This window comes from Vidua chalybeata, chromosome 13, assembly GCF_026979565.1.
Source record: "Vidua chalybeata isolate OUT-0048 chromosome 13, bVidCha1 merged haplotype, whole genome shotgun sequence".
NCBI classification, from domain to species: domain Eukaryota; kingdom Metazoa; phylum Chordata; class Aves; order Passeriformes; family Viduidae; genus Vidua; species Vidua chalybeata.
The window spans coordinates 2,318,764-2,332,249 of record NC_071542.1 but is presented as its reverse complement, the minus strand read 5'-3'; the positions used below and the strand labels follow the sequence as shown (position 1 = coordinate 2,332,249).

General features: G+C 51.5%; 1 protein-coding gene across 1 annotated transcript in view; it reads right to left on the bottom strand.

Annotated features, from left to right (window-relative positions):
- Nucleotides 1-11,020, bottom strand: part of HCN4 (hyperpolarization activated cyclic nucleotide gated potassium channel 4) — a 97,895-nt gene extending 86,875 nt beyond the window's left edge. Inside the window, exon 1 of the mRNA XM_053954829.1 lies at nt 10,189-11,020. Coding sequence (XP_053810804.1) covers nt 10,189-10,892 — 704 coding nt within the window. The 5' untranslated portion in view covers nt 10,893-11,020. The remainder of the gene's footprint in view (nt 1-10,188) is intronic.
- Nucleotides 11,021-13,486: the final 2,466 nt, after the last annotated feature.

Genomic DNA, 13,486 nt, shown 5'->3' with positions numbered 1-13,486 from the left:
AGAGTCCCCCAGCATCTTCCATGGCCCCTGGCAGCACCATCAGCCCATTTCTTAAAGCTGGAGAATTCAAGGTATGGAGAATTCAGCTCAGGATGGCTCACAGGTCCAACCTGTATGCCTGCCACTCCTTCCAGCTTGTCCTTCTGTCTGCTAGGCACTGCTTGTCATTCCAAGAGCATCCACAGCTAAATGAGCACAATACGAGTGGCTTTGTATGGGCATCAAGGAGAACAGACCATCATCTGCAGTCTAGACTGGTCCTTCCTCCTGCCCTCCCCACGATTCACAGGAAAATAGAGATGGAAAAATATATTCCTCTTGTTATTAATAGAAGGGTAACTTGTGCATGCATTAGTTCTTTGAAGTGAAAGGGGAAAGGTGAAGTATCAAAAATTTGTGCTTAATGAAAGTGGGTTTGCTATTGTTAAAAAAGCTGCACAGAGCCAGGCATCATTATCTTTTCTCTTATCTCCTGGGCTGTTGGGAGAGCTGGTCCAGGACATGGCAGAGTGAGGCGGGCACCGCCCAGCTGTGCCCCATGTGTCCCTGAGCTGGCTCTGCACCCGGACACAACGGGGCACAGGGAAGGGCTGCCCTGCCCCCAGTGCCCCCGAGAGGCACAACTCCCCTGCTGAGAGGTGTCAGTGCAGAGCTGAGCCCCTTGCCCTGACACCACCGGGAAGGACAGGGTTTGTGGAGTCCCCCAGTCTCTGGAATGCAGCTGTTATCTCCTCCCAAGCACTGATAACTGCCAGACACTGCTTTCCCACACCCAGCACATCCAAATGGATCTCCCCGGGTTTTCCATGCCCTCCCCGTGCTCAGATGGGATGAGGATCACACTGTAACAGTGCCCAGGTTCTGACCAGGAACAGGCAGAGTTCCTGTGCTCCCAGTTCACAGTGGGACGAGGGAGGAGTGCCTGTGCTGCAGACACGGCAGCAGAGGAGCCCATCACAATGGGAATAAAGGAGAGGAGACCCCAATAGTGCAGCTTTCCTTGTGGTTTCCAGTTACTGCCTGCACAGCTCCTGATTGCCTGGCACTCACAAACACCCTGAGCACAGCTGTGACAAGGAAAAACCAGGAGTTAGAGCTCCTGCACCGAGTCAGCTGGCAACCTGCAGCTCCTCTCCTGCCTCTGAGCTCTGGAACAATGCATGCACACACACAGACAACCTCTCCATCCAAAGAGGCCGCGAGTTAAATCCTTAATTAGCCCATTTGGACGAGTCACCACAAATGAGATTAGCTCTCTGCATTGCTGGGGAAGCTGCTGTGCCCCTGGAACGTGGAAGTGGTGGGCCCTCAAGCTGACCTTGGAATTCCCCCTTGGCTGCTCATCTGCTTTGCTCTCACGGCAGTGTCTTCCCCTGCTGCCTGCAGCATCTCCTCAGGAGATAAGAGCCTGGTTTTCCTCCAGCCTGGTGCTAACACCAGGCACGCAGTGACCACATTTGATACTGCACACAATGCAGTTAGCAAAGGGACTTCCCAGCTAGCAAAGCATTCAGCATGGGAAAGGGGCAGGAAAAGGTCTCTCTAAGAGCACCTTGCTAGCCCAGGACACATCTGCTCCCTCTGCTGTGTTTCTGGAGTCCTGAGTGCCGTGTCTGCTGACAAACCCGGGCTTGGTGCTGTCGGCACTGCAGAGCTGCACGGAGCCAAGCTGCGTCCTGCTCTGCCCTGAGCCTCACCAAAGCCCAGCCCACTCGAGGGGGCCTGAGTGCTGCTCACTGCTCCTCCTGGACAGCAGCTCGGACTTTGAACTGGCAGGGATGCCAGGGTAAGAGCCCTTGTCCTGCCCTGCAGGCTCAGGAGTGACAGGTTTACAGCCAAGCAGCGCTCAGCTCCGTGGGGATGAGCTCTGCAGTGCTGCTGGGGGGAGAGGTCATCCAAACGTTTCAGAAAGGATCTTAAATCAACCCTGTTCACCATAATGACTCTGTCTCTTCAGGAAATCTCCTGAATCGCCAACCATCCAAAAGGCAATGATGTCACCAGCTGGGGGCTGCCTGGCTTGCAAGATGGTTGTGGACACTGCACCTGCATGCACAGCCACAGGAAAGCACGTGGGACACACACCTGTGAAGGAGGAGGACAGCACCTGGATCCTTCCACATGGAAATAAGCCCATGCTTCCTTACACACCCAGCAAGGGATGCAAGAGATCTGTTAGAGCTGGTGATGTTCTTAATTCTTCCTCCTGGCCTTGAGTTCTGAGAATGCTCTTATCCCTCCTCAAAGCCTGGCCTGTGTTCAGCCACAGAGCTCATGGCACACACACTTTGGGGGCAAATCTCAAGTAGCCACTTCCCTGCAGTCTGACCTTTCCCTCACACTCAGCAGTGGAAATAGGCTTTTTGAAGTTCTCAAAAGGAGCTGGCACCTTGCTTTTTGAGTGACATTCATCTGTAGGTAAATTGATTTAATAGCTTGTTAGAGTGCCAATTAGAACCAACAATAACTCAATTGACCTATAACTGCCTTGGCACCAACACAGCTTTCAAAAATAAGAGAAAGGAGGAAATCTCTGCTCTGGCAAAGATGAGAGCTCAGATAGTTGGTTTCCAGAGCAAACTGAGGGATTCATGGGCTTGCTAATGAGATGCTCATAACACATCAGAAACAAAGACAAATTTCAATGGTTTCAAGCTAAAATGACACTATGTTATCTCCAGACAAAGATCACTCTTTTATCTCTATAATAAATGGATTTCAGCGCAGCAGCAGTGACTCTAGAGCAGAAGAAACCTCAGTGCCACAGAAAGCACTAGCACAGTTACCTAACCAGAATAAGACTGGATTGAAACCCCAAGTTTACCTCCTTAAAATAGTGCTGCAAAGTCCTACACTGACTCTGTGGGTTTTACCCTCAGAAACCACATTTTTCCTTCAAATAAAATCTGTTTCATTCTCCTGCAGTGGAGAATGTGCTCCCAGACAAATTCATCACATTAAATGCTTAGGTCTGAGGATTGAGATCTTTCAAGTTTAAAAACTAGAAAATGGGTAGCTTTTGTCTAAACATTGGCAGTGTCCAAGGATAAGGAGAAGGATCATGTGGAAGGGTTTTAAATTACTGGGAAAAATGATCCATTCTTAAGTCAGGAATAGGATGGAGAAAACTGAGATTGTTCAAAGTGTCAGAAGGACAATAGCAACTAAGAATATGTAGGAGGAAAAGGAATTGATTTGCAGAGACCCACCCAGAGAAAAAGCTGAAGGATAAGGATGGAGACTGGAAGTGGACTGAGTAAATGCCAACCCAACACACTGGAACATGGTAAGGGGTGAAGGGGAGAGGCATTACTGCAAACAAGGTGGAAATCAGTGATCAGATGAGAAAGAAGCTGGATATTGGCATCTAGGACTGGCTGGACAAGATAGCTGCCACGAGGAGCCTAGAAAACAGAGCTGGCACTGGTGGGATGAGAAACATAAACTTCAAGTTTGATGGGGAAGACAACAGGTTGGAAAGAGTGGGGCTGAAGGTGAGAAGGAGAAAACAAGCAGGGAATTACAACAGGCAGACTGTGTTTTCTTTGGAGCCTGGAGTAGCCCTGGAATGTGGTGCAGCATCTTTCCTTTGCTGTAGCTCTGCTCCAGGGAGCCTCATTCAGAGCAGAGGGCAGTGCAGCACAGCCTTGAGCAGCTCCACACCCGCTAATGACCCCAGAGATATACCAAAGGGAGAGACTGAGGTGTTCTGAAAACCCTAACAACTCTACGAAAAACTGCATTAAAAATCAGACTGCAAAGTCAAAAGCTTGGGGTGGGAAACAGCAGACAGGAGCTTGGCTGTGCTGTTACAGTCAGGACATGGATCAAACCAGTGCATCCCAGAGAATTCCTGCCTCCTCCAAGGTGGGAGGGTGAGCTTGGGGCAGGCGTGTGCAGGAGGAGATTTTCTGTAGGAGCCCATTTCTTGCCCAGCCTGGCAGGTTTGCAGTGGAAGAGAGAAGGAACTGCAGGTAGGATGTGATGGCCAGGGCAGGTGAGCAGAGCCCCGGAGCCTCCCCCTCTGCCAGAAAGCTCCTGCAGATGTGTCAGGCAAGGAGCCCAATCCCAAGCTGTAACTGCAATAATACTCTGAGATGAGGATGGGAGAGAACACGATGTCATTGTTTACAGCAGTGATTATTTTTTGCTATAACAACAGACAAACCAACAAGTAGCAGAGGCTTGGGAAGAGGGTGGGAGGGATGGGCCCATTTCCCAGTCTGGCTGCTCACAGAGAGCCAGCCTAAGAAATGGTCCAAACCAGAATGTGCCCAGTCCTCTCAAGGCACCCATGGCTCCTCACACAGGTCCTCATTAGCCCTTCTGAGCGCCAGGGACGGCCCATTCCCTGCAGAGCCACCAGGGCAGAGCTCTGACCAAGGGCATGCTGTGGGAGGCCTCCTGCTCTGCACAACTGGGCCTCAGTTGCACCACACCCAGGTCAGGGATGGTTTCACCTCAATCCCCACCAGTCTGTGCCACCTAACTATAAGCTGGGGATGATATTTGCAATTTCCTTGCTGTCAGGAAGTGAATTGAACATTTATTGCTAGCATAGTGAGTATTTTGTAAAGCCATGAGAAAATTAACCTTTTTTTTCACATCAGGATCTGAATAAGATATAATAAATAAGATATATTATCTTACAAGAAGAGATGGAGAAAACATTAAATTGTTCTTCCCAAAGGAGCCATCCCTGAGTGTACTGAGGGAGGAGCTTCTCTGGGGGAGATAATGTCTTCATCTGTTGGCAGAGACTGGTATGAAGGGCCTGGCTTAAGTTTTTGCAAAAATCTTAACCACAGCTCTTTGTTAAATCTCAGTGCTTGCTTTACTATTTATTTATGTTATTTTATCTCATTTTCTCCATGTGAAAATACCATAGTATCAGTCCTAAAATAGTTTACCATGATGACCCACTGAAGTGCTGCCTTTCCTGAGGCCTTCCTGTTTTCCAGCTCAGGCATGTGAACATGTTTCCTACAAAAATCTGGACTCCTACACGGACTGTCTAGTGTGGATTTATCCTCTGCCTCCTGACAAGTGAGCTGGGGCACAAAGCCTGCCTTGCCTTTGGACATGGGAAGTGCGGATGCAGGAGTTTCACTCCCTTAGCTCATGGTCACAGGTGGAAGAGGTTTTACAGTGACTTCTGTGAGCCAGAGAGAAGTTTGATAAGAGGATCCATGTTTACCCCTGAAAGAGTTTCCTACAAAGGTCCTTGACACAGAAACCAAGAAAGAAAGATAAATAAGAGAAACCTGCAACTGCCTGTTCCAAAAAGCACTTTGTGTCTCGTAACCAATGAGCAAAGTGTAAACTTATGAGTTTTGCAAGAATGTATAAAAAGCATGAATGCTATAATAAAATATGAATGAAGCCTTCTGAAAATGAAGTGTGTTGCTTTTTATTGTGACCGTCTCAACTACGACAGTCACAGAGCCATGGCTCTTCTGCAGCCTGACTGCAAGTCCACTGAAGACAACAGGGACCCAATCCATGTGTTCCGCAGAATTTGGATTATCCTCTGTATGATTCCTGTTGGGATTCCCTTGTTCTGCTCCAGCAAAGTGCCCTGGGAATTGCCTGGGAAGTTCTCTGCAGCAAAGGCAGAGGGATCTGTCCCCAACCTCCACGTTCAGCGTCCCCCTGCCACCCCAGGGACACACCATCACCACAGAGAGGAGGAGAAGAGAGCCAAGCCTGGGAGCTGCCCCCTCCAAACCCAGCCAGTCCAACGCCTGGCACAGGTCCTGCCACCAAAGGCACTGCTCCCTGCCCTTTCCCTGAGGCAGAAATCCCAAGTGCTGCACATCCTGCTCCGTGCCGGGCACTTGGAGCAAAGGGCAAGTCATGGACTGAGCGTTTGGGTGTGGGCAGGAGTGGAGGGAGGGCAGCACAAGGAGCAGCACTTTGGGCAGGAGACGGACAAAAGGGCATTATTGCCTGAGGGCAGGGAGCAACCCCCACCCAAGGGAACGGCCACAGTCAGTCAGCACTGCTGGACTCTCCACCAATTGTTTACCCTTCTAAAGCGTGGGGAAAAGCTTCCCAGCGAGAACAGTGTGCACAGCCAGAACAGCGCTCCGAGAGGCACTGGAAATCAGGTCTGCTCAGGAGAGTGGGAAAGGTGAACACATCCCTCCCATTTCTGCTCTATCCTACAGTGCTAGTGGGTTCAATTCTTAGGACTGTAATTAGTAAATCCCAGTGATTCCCCCCGAGAAGGGAGGCTGAGGGACACTGCAGCATGAAGGGAAGCAGTGATTTTGCTCTTTCCCCTTATACCTCCCACCTGAGCACCTGGTTTTTGCTGCCACAGAAACCTCCCCAGGGTCCCAGCAGCCAGGGAGCGCTGGCAGAGGAAGCAAACGAAAGAAAGGATCTGTTTGCACACAAGTATTACAAGTAATGGAGAGCAGCGAAAAGAAGAATCCTAAAATCTGTAGTTGGGTGTGCTATCGAACGGAATGTTTGCCGTTGTTTTCAAAGAGACAGCAGCTTCTCTTCACTGTGAGGAAGTTAATAGATTACTGGGCAGTGAATAATGTGCAGTTCTATTTACATCCACTGCTGGGACTATTTTGGGCCCTCAGATAGTGTATCTGTTCTCAGGTCTTTCTAAAAGCAGCATGCTACACTTTTTTTGCAAGCAATTCTGGGCAGCAGCTACAACCATATGCTTCAGTCAGCTATGAACTAGACAGATCATTGTTTGTCTGGAATTTTTTTATTAAACCAATTGTACTGGATCAATGCTTCCTCTAAGCAATAAAACACAATTCTGTCTACTCAGTGGAAGAGCTTTCAAAGTCACAGATAAATCTTGATCTAGGAAATATAGTGTGGCTCTGCACTGATGTGCAATCAACCACAGATGCAAATGAACTCCAGCTGCCAGCACACACATCTGCACCTCAGAACGGGAGCCAGGATTCTTAGTTTTCATTAGAAATTGCTAAGACACCGTTTAAGTGCTTCTAGAACCAGCCCACTGCATTAGTCAGGAGTACTCAGGGGCACTGAGCTTGATTTTTATAAAAGTCATTTGATGTCTTTTCCCCTCACAATGGACTAAAAGCAGAGATCAACAGAGCCTGAATCTATATTAATTTGTTTTACTCTTGGAGGGTCATAGATTTGCCACTGGAATTAGCCCTGTTAGATGCTAAAATGGTAATTTAATGAGACAATGATGAAAGCCTCTGTTTTATTCCAAATCAGAAACTCCTCTGGAAGGAGAGCACGAAGGAGCAGCGACTCCATGGAGTCGGAGAATTGCACCAATGTCATTTCACAGCAGTGCATCGGCCTGGAGTGTTCCATGCAAACTTCTCAGCTCCAGCTGCCCGGAGCCGGCAGTCACGAGGGCTGGAGCCCCGGAGCCTGGACATGCACCTCGCTCGCAGAGGGGAGGCTGCTTCCTCCAAAGGCACAGAAAGGCAGCTCAGGGTCTAAACCCTTTCTTCACTTTGAAACTTGACCAGCAAATGCTGCTGCACAGCCTTGGTGCCAGCCAAGGGCAGGATAATGGAGCCTCCAAGATCCCAAGAACCGGGATGCGCACCCGGCTGGAACATGGAGCAGTCAGGAATTGCACTGCGTAATTCCCCAAGCACACAACACCCTCCTTTGGGGCACAGATACAGCTCTTGCAAATATTTTGATAAGATCTGCTCTTTGGTGCAATCTGCTGCAATTCCAGAGGTCAAAAAATGTTAGCCATATTCACAGGAGTTCTTTCAAAGAGATATGCTTTAGCAGAGGGCAAGAGGGAACACAAAGCCCAAACAGAAGGTGGGAAGGCTCCCACTCTTCCCTTTCAAGGCAGCCATTGTGCACAGGTCACTTTCCATGGAAGCCCAGTTCTCTAAGCAGCATTCCTATCCAAACAGATCTCCTGCAGGTGACCTAGAAACAGGGGTGAACAAAGGCTCCCTGGAAATATCCCCCCTGAGCAGGCAGTGGTGCATCCAGCTCCTCCAACCTCGGAACATGGCTCCAGACACTCACCCCACTGCCCTGGCCCAGGGGGCAGCAGGGACACAGCCCGTGCTGCTGGGCTGGGCTGGGCTGGGCTGGGCTGGGCTGGGCTGGGCTGGGCTGGGCTGGGCTGCTACACCAGCTCACAAGGAAACCAGCCCACCTGGAACGTGCCCCAGGGTACAGACACGCAGCTCCCTGTGCCTTCCCAGCTCCATCAGGGCAGGGGCTGTTATTAACACCGGAGTGCACCCACAGAGCTCTGCACGCACAAACAGCTCCGCGCCAGCAGCTCCGTGCCATCACCCAGCTCAGGGAGCCAGGGCTTGACAGCAGGCTCCATTCCTTTGGGCCAGGCTAGAAGTGGCCCCATAGCCAAGTGCCTCAGGAATGAAAAGTTACCTCATCATCTTACAGAATAAGCACTGGTTCCGTAGGAACCTTAAAATCCCAAACTCTTGGGACCATCTCACCTTGGGCAAGGTGGTTACCTCATCTCCTGCTGCTGAAGTTTGCCAGGCTGGTTCTGTGCTGAAAACAGGCACAGATATGGAAGGGAATAAATCCACTACAGGGACAGAAGGATATGGAAGCTGAACACTGCTTTTGTCTAGCTCCAGATACAATGCAGAGACTAAACCCCAAATTTCCTGAGGGTGCAACACACAGAGCACGCCTTGCTAGAATAACCCAAGAAAACACAGCAGTTAAACTCCAGACTCATGGCAAATACTGCAAATACAGCTGAGAGTATTAAACTTTTTTTGTTCTTTTGAAAGCTGCTCGTTCTCACATTTCAGTTTGGGAGCTATTACTTGGTCAGTCTCACTGGGAGGCAATTTTCTCCTGGTTCCAGTGTGGGATTGGGTAAGGCTGTGCTTGCAAGGACTCTGCATCATGCTGTATCTGCTGGAAACCCTCCTAAGCTCAGTCAGCTGTGTGCTTGGGACACTTGAATGCACTGAATTTAAATGACAGTGCAGTCTTCCAACTCACAGAGCCTTCTAATAACGTTTGTTAATCCAAGCAAATATCAAGGAATGTGGTCAGTGCCAGTGCTGAATCCGCTAAGCATGTGGGCTGCTTGCTAAATCCCTAATAGGTGGTGTCAAGAGGTTTCTGTCATTCTGCCTTTGGGAGGCCAAATCCACCCTGAAACTCCTTCCTGCAATTATCTCGCTAACTGTATTTGTGGGAATCGTGCATGGTTCCTTGCAGAGTCCACACATTCAATGAAATCACTTAGTGTGACAAAGGTATGTTTGAATAATATTCTTCTCCTGTGTGCTTTTAAATGTGAGATGTAAAGCCGTTGTAATTAAAGTTGAAGCAATAAACCTTAGCCATTGATTGCACTCAGTAATTAATTATTGATTGCAGTGCTTTACATACATATTGCAGAGGACAGTTCACCTGTGCAGCAGACAGTACTTTGCTCAGAAATACCCAAACACAGCCCCTCTATGCAGAACTGTTCAGGACTTTATAAAAACTGGCTCTAGGGTTTCCAAGTTTATTTCCTTATTAACCTGCACGGAAATGTTGGTGTGGAGTGAGAGCAAGCCACTACTTTGGCAAAGTCAGTGTTAACTATTCCCAATCCGAACTAATTTTGCAAATGAGGATGTACAGATGCAAAAGAGGATCTTTCTTTGTTAAGAACCTTGTTAATGAACCTGCCATCCCCTGCACATCCCAATTCCTGGCAAGCCATGCTGCAGTAAGCCACCTACAAAGCAGCAACAGTAGCAACATCCCTGCCTAACTCTTGGGAAGGAGCAGGGAGAGGACTTGGAGGTGTGAAAATGGGAAGCATCAATCAGGCAGAGCATCCATGGAGATGCAGGACTAGTTAAGATCAGAGATGTAAAGTTGTGCATCAGGTGGGAACAGTTTTTCCCATTTACAACGAACTTACAGAGAGCCTTTCCATTATAAAAACCCAAAGACAACTGGTTTAAAAACAATTTAAAATTGCTAATAGTGTGGGGACACTAAAATGAAGGTGAAATGTAAAGGAAACCTGCAGCTTGTTTGAGTGGAGCAGATCTTGGCTGTGTCCTCCAGCTCCTCTGGCTAGGAAATGACCCAGGAAAGTTCTGCTGGGGTGGGTGCTCTGTGCTGGAGGTGGCATGGGAAGGGGCTGGCCAGCTGTTTCGGAGTGGGCTGGGAAAGGGGGGGTTGGAAAGGGGTGGGCTGTACCTGAAGTCGCTGTAGGGATGGATGATCCAGAACCCGGCAGATTTAACTCTTTCCTGCTCCCTCTCCACGGCCTTCTGGCTGCCAAACATCCTCAAGGAGAATTTGTTGACCCCCGGCTGGAGCATGGCCCCGAACTGCCTCTGCATGAAACCGGCCTGGCCGAGCCTCTGCTCCTCATCTGGGGTGATCTGGTCGCACCCTCCACCTCCCTCCACTTTGATGGAGGTCGAGGAGCAGGCCCGGGGGGGCGGCTGCTGGGGCTCCGGGGGGGAGGCGGGCGCTGGGGGCACAGGCAGCCCCTGCTCCAGCTCCCCGCTGCCGGGGGGGCTCTTGTCCTCCCCGGGAGAGGCCGGCTCCCCCTCACCGCCGATGAGCCGCTTCTCCTCGGCCGCGTCGTGGAGGTGCCTGCTGGTGAGCGAGGACAGGCTCCCTTTGAAGCGGCGGCAGTCCCCGTTGGTGCTGGTCTTGGCGCCCTTGCCGCCGGCCTCCGTCTCCAGCAGGCCGGGGTCCCCCCCTCGGCCGGGGTCGCCCCCGAGGGCCCGGGTGCTCCCAGCAGAGGGCGAAGGCAGTGGCTTGAGCCTGATGCTTTTCCTGCGGGTGTCCTTGTCGCTGTCATCCTCCTCGTCCATGATCGACGCCTTGGGTCCGATCTGCTGGGGCAGGCTGTAGAGCCTCTTGCGCATGGAGGGGGGCAGCTTGTCCATGGCCGCTGCTGCTGCTGCTGCTGCTCGGGGACAGGGAGAGAGAGACCCCCCCCCGCTCTGCCCAGCGAGGGGAACCGGCACTGCCCCCAGGCCCCTGCCCCCGGCTCACGGGGCACGGGGGACCAGAGACTGGCGTGTCATCTCCTTACCAGGCTGTGGCATCCACAGGCTCTGCATCAAAAACAGGCTCTGCATCCAGAAGGGAAGGGAATGAGGGAGGAAAAAAAAAAAAAAAAAAAAAAAAGGGAAGGCAAAAAGCTCCCCTTTCTCCTCCGTTGTCCCGATTTGGCTACTTGCTGCTTGTCTCCCCTTGGCGAGTGTTACTGCAATCCCTGTCTGCTCAGATGCTGAGCACTGAGCAAGTAGTCTAGAAGAGAACCACACACTTCTGGCTGGAAAGCGAGGGAGGGCGGCAGCGGCGGCAGCAGCCGCCTTGCCATGTTGGCTTCGAGATGCAAATGTGCCGTGGCTCCCGGCGGGCAGACATCATCCGGAAAGCGAAGCTCGAGCCTCAAACTCCTCAACCTGCCGGCCAATAACACAATGAACTGCAACCTGCAGCGGCCACCGCTTGCTTACATCACTGTCATCACTTATTCCTCATGCAGCCCCTGCTCCTGGGAATATTCATGAAGCGATCCCATTCTATTGGGTTGCCATAGGAGCGACTACAGCGCACAGGCTCTGCCTACCTGAGACAGCACCCGGGCTTCTTAAAGGGGCAACGCCCGGCAACCGCGGGGCTCTGCCGCCGCTGCCGCGGGCACCGCGCCCCGGGCGCTGCGGGCACCGCGCTGCGGGCACCGGGCAGCGCCGGGCCCCGGGCCCGCGCCGCGCTAGCGGCCACGGCCGCCGGGCTGCCGCCAGCTTATCAACAGCAGCATCGTAAACATGACACAGTAAATAAATAGGAGCGAGAATATTCCTTTTTCTCTCGGATGCGGGCGCTCCCTGCTCCGCCCGGAGGTGTGGCTGCCGGGAGCAGGTTTGCTTGTGAAGGCACGGGGGGTTTTGTGAGAAGGGGCGAACCCAAAGCTAAAGGAAAACCAGCGGTTCACCTTGAAAATCTCACTTGCATGCAAAGCAGGGACTCGGGAGTGCCCGTGTTCCCTAGCAAAAGTTTGCCTGCCGGGAACACGCTGCCGTTGCCCCCGTCCGCAGGAGGTTTGGGAGGACCCTTTTCCCCTGGCTGTCGGTACTATTGCTCTCCTGCGGGGTGGGATGTGGAGAAGTCATCCAAAACCGAATAAATACAAGGAGCTGCATCTGGGCGAGCTCCGCCGCTGGCCTGCGGAGGCTGGGCTGGCAGCGCCGGCTGCGTGGGCTCTCCCCGCGGCGGGGGAACCCCACTTCCCAGGGGGCTCCTGAGTCAGCACCGCCCGCCGAGGCTGCTCGGGGAAACGGCTCCGGTTGGGAATGCTGCTACCCCTCACTGCTGCCCACAGGGCACCGCCCGTAACAGAGGCAAAAGCAGCGGGGAAAAAAGGCTACGATGAGGCATTTCCCTACCTTTTGATATTGGAGAGGGTTTTTCTGGAGAAAAAGAGGGAAAGAGGTGGCAATCAGCCCTGCCTGTGCTTCTTTGGGAATGGCTGCTTATTCTGTTTAAAAAGCTCCTAGATTGATAAAGTGGTTCAAATAGTTCCTAGTGCCAAGCCTGTGAAACCAGTGGAGCAAAATTAACAATCTGTTTGGCCATATGAGAGATTTTGGTGTATGATTTTGCGGAGGTTCAGCATCTGAGGCTTTCTAGAACGTTTGCTGTTTCAGACATTGCAAATCCTACCTGCTAGGGGAAGGAAACCACGTGAACTGCGCAGGCAGGGAGGCTGAGCACAGCAAGGAATGCCCACGGCAGGCAGGGAGGAAATCCCCACCTCACCTCTGTCCTGCTGCTGCTTTGGGAGCAAATATTCCCCTTTTCCCTCGCAGGAGCCACTGGCCAGAGGTGACTGTGCCATGCAGAGCAGCAGAATGTTCCTGCAGCTCCACGGCAAGGAAATGCTGCTGAGCAGCGACTCCACCAAGCACACACAGAGCACATGCTTCCTCATCTTTGTTTGCCTCTCCCTCACTCTCTCCCGATTCCTTTCCCCCATGTGCTCTACCTGCTCCTCTTCTACTCCCACCTCCTGGCACAGCCAGACTGCCTGTGACTCATTCCAAATACTCCACAGTGTAAATATCATTTAATATTATTATTTTCATCACAATTTCTAATAGAACGAGCTTTTCTGGGGAAATAAATTTCATTTTTCCAATGCTCCTGTAGATTTGATACGGTGAACTAAGCCAGGGAGAGCACTAAAGGTCTTTCCCTGTTTTTCTTCCCTCCTGCAGGCACTAGGGATGCTGAGGTGTAAGCACTTCTGTGCCTCAGCTGCAATCAACTGCTTACCAAAAGGATGTGTTTTGATTAATGAGGTGCACCAACATCTGAAACTGATGCAGCTTCTTAAGCGTAGTCCCTCGTGTTCCCAGGGAATGACATAGCAGGAAAGGACGTGCTCAAGGAACCAAGCTGTTTGTCCTCTCTCAGCTAGAGGTGCTCTGGCTGGCACTTGGAAAATGCTGCTGTGCCCTGGCCTGGCTGG